We start from the raw sequence: 2,581 nt of genomic DNA on the forward strand, positions 1-2,581 counted from the left end.
GACCTCGTTAACGAAGTACACGAGATGTTGTACTTTGAGGGTGTGTCTCTCCTCTTCCCGCTCTACCACCAGGGCGGCGCTGACCACTTGCGTGGTGGCCGCAATATACAGCAGGAGTGGTTCCCCATCGGTTGGGGGGGACTAGGATCGGGGCCTTCATCAGGAGCTGCTTGACCTTGTCAAGTGCCTCCTAGGCCTCGGGCGTCCATTCAAAACGGTCGGCTTTCTTCAGAAGCTGATAGAGGGGGAGACCTCTTTTGTCGAGACGCGAGATAAAATGGCTGAGCGCGGCGAGGCACCCTATAACTCATTGTACCCCCTTTATGTTCTGAATCGGGCCCATCCTTGTGATGGCTGAGATCTTCTCCAGGTTGGCTTGGATGCCGCGCTTGGAGACGATAAAACCTAGTAGCATACCCCTTGGGACCCCAAAAATGCATTTCTTGGAGTTGAGTTTGATGCCGTTTGCTCGGAGTTTCGTGAAGGTATGCTCTAGGTCAGCTACGAGCTAGTCAACCCGTTTGGACTTGACCATGAAGTCGTCTACGTAGGCCTCAACGGTTCGCCCGATGAGGTCCCCGAAACACTTAAGCATACAATGCTGATACGTAGCCCCTGCGTTTTTCAGACTGAATAGCATTGTGACATAGCAGAATGATCTGAATGGGGTGATGAAAGACTTCATGAGCTGGTTGGACTCTTTCATCGCGATTTGGTGGTATCCGAAGTATGCATCAAGGAAGCAGAGGGTTTCACACCCTAAGGTCGAGTCAACTACTTGATCTTTGCGTGGCAAAGGAAACAGAACCTTTGGACATGCTTTGTTGAGACCCGTGTAACCAACACACATTCTCAATTTCCCACTCTTTTTTCTTACCAGAACAGGATTGGCTAACCACTCGGGGTGATACACTTCCTTAATGAACCTGGCCGCCAAAAGCTTCGTAATCTCCTCGCCGATGGCCCTGCGCTTCTCCTCGTTGAAGCGACGCAGGCACTGCTTCACTGGCTTGGAGCCTGGCCTAATCTTCAAGGCATGCTCGGTGACTTCTCTCGGAATGTCTGGCATGTCCAAGGGTCTCCATGCAAAGATGTCTCTGTTGGCGCGGAGGAAGTCAACGAGCGCGTTTTTCTATTTGGTGGAAAGCATGGTGCCAATGCGCACCACTTTGTCCTCAGAGCAATTGGGGTCTATAAGGACCTCCTTGGCACCTTCCATGGGCTCGAAAGACCCACCCAACCACTTAAGGTTGGGTGCTCCTTCGACGATCTCGTCCCTGATGGCCACGAGCTCTTTGGAGGCGACAGTCACTGAGGCGTGTTCACAGCACTCGACCTCACACTCGTAGGTGTGCTGGAAGGAGGTGCCGACAGTGATGACCCCACGTGGACCTGACATCTTCAACTTCAGATGGGTGTAATTGGGGATGACCATGAACTTCACGTAGCATGGCATCCTAGGAGGGCGTGGTAGGTCCTATGGAACCCGACCACCTCGAAGGTAAGGGTCTTCATCCTGTAATTGGTCAGATTCCCGAAGGTGATGGGCAGACAGATCTGCCTGAGCAACATGGCCTACTTTCCATGTACGATGCCGTGGAAAGGCGCCTCGGTTGGCTGGATGCACGATCGATCGATGCCCATGGCGTCAAGCGTCTCAGCGTACATGATGTTGAGGCCGCTGCCTCCAACCATTAGCACCTTGGTGAGCCGCTTCGTGCCGATGATCGAATATCTTCCCAGCTGCGGGACACTTTTTGGGTGATCGGTCCGATCAAAGGTGATGGCGGACTCTGACCTTCAGAGGAAGTAAGGCATGGCCGGCTTGGCCGCATATACCTCGTAGCACGCAAGCTTCTAGCGGTGCTTGGAGTCGTAGGCCGCCGACCCCCCGAAGATCATGAGGTAGCCATCCAGCGTCAGAAAGCCATCATCCTTCCCCTCGGCGTCATCTGCCACTAGCTTAGGCTCCTTCCTATACTCCCCCTTATTGGAGCCACCGAATAAAAACCACTTCATGAGGGCGCAGTCCTTGTATAGGTGCTTGACGGGGAAGGCATGGTTCGGGCACGTCCCTTCGAACAACTTCTCGAAGTGGCCTGGGGTACCCTTGATGGTCTTTCGACCCCCCTTGCGGTCGGCAGCGGTCATGAGCGTGTCCTTATGCCACTGCTTGTTCTTCTTCTTGTTGGGGCGGTTGGAGGTGCCTTTACTGGCGTCCTTGTCCTGCTTCACCTTGCCCTTGGGACAGTCAAAAATTGCTCTGACCGCCTCCTCGCCCGAGGCATGGCTGGTGGCAATGTTGAGGAGCTCCTTGGTGGTTAATGGGCCCTTGCATCCTAGCTTGTGAACCAAGGACTCGTAGGTGGTCCTAGACAGGAAGGCTCCTATAATGTTGGCGTCGGTGATGTCGGGCAGCTCATTGCACTACTGGGAGAAGCGATGGATGTACTCACGAAGAGTTTCCCTAGACTTCTATTTGTAGTTTTTGAGATCCCACGGGTTCCTAGGATGCTTGTAGGTGTCCTAGAAGTTTCCCATGAAAATCTCCTTTAGGTCCGCTCAACTTTGAATTTGGTTG

General features: G+C 53.4%; 1 protein-coding gene across 1 annotated transcript; it reads right to left on the minus strand.

Moving 5' to 3' along the window:
- Positions 1 to 1,132: 1,132 nt before the first annotated feature.
- Positions 1,133 to 1,456, minus strand: LOC136460795 (uncharacterized). The gene has a single exon (XM_066460363.1). It carries the CDS (start codon positions 1,454 to 1,456, stop codon positions 1,133 to 1,135), a length of 324 nt encoding a protein of 107 aa, XP_066316460.1.
- Positions 1,457 to 2,581: the final 1,125 nt, after the last annotated feature.

This window comes from Miscanthus floridulus, chromosome 6, assembly GCF_019320115.1.
Source record: "Miscanthus floridulus cultivar M001 chromosome 6, ASM1932011v1, whole genome shotgun sequence".
NCBI lineage: Eukaryota > Viridiplantae > Streptophyta > Magnoliopsida > Poales > Poaceae > Miscanthus > Miscanthus floridulus.

What these genes read in the sequence shown, in the direction of transcription:
- LOC136460795 (XM_066460363.1), bottom strand. Translation starts at nt 1,456, where the DNA reads ATGCCATGCTACGTGAAGTTCATGGTCATCCCCAATTACACCCATCTG.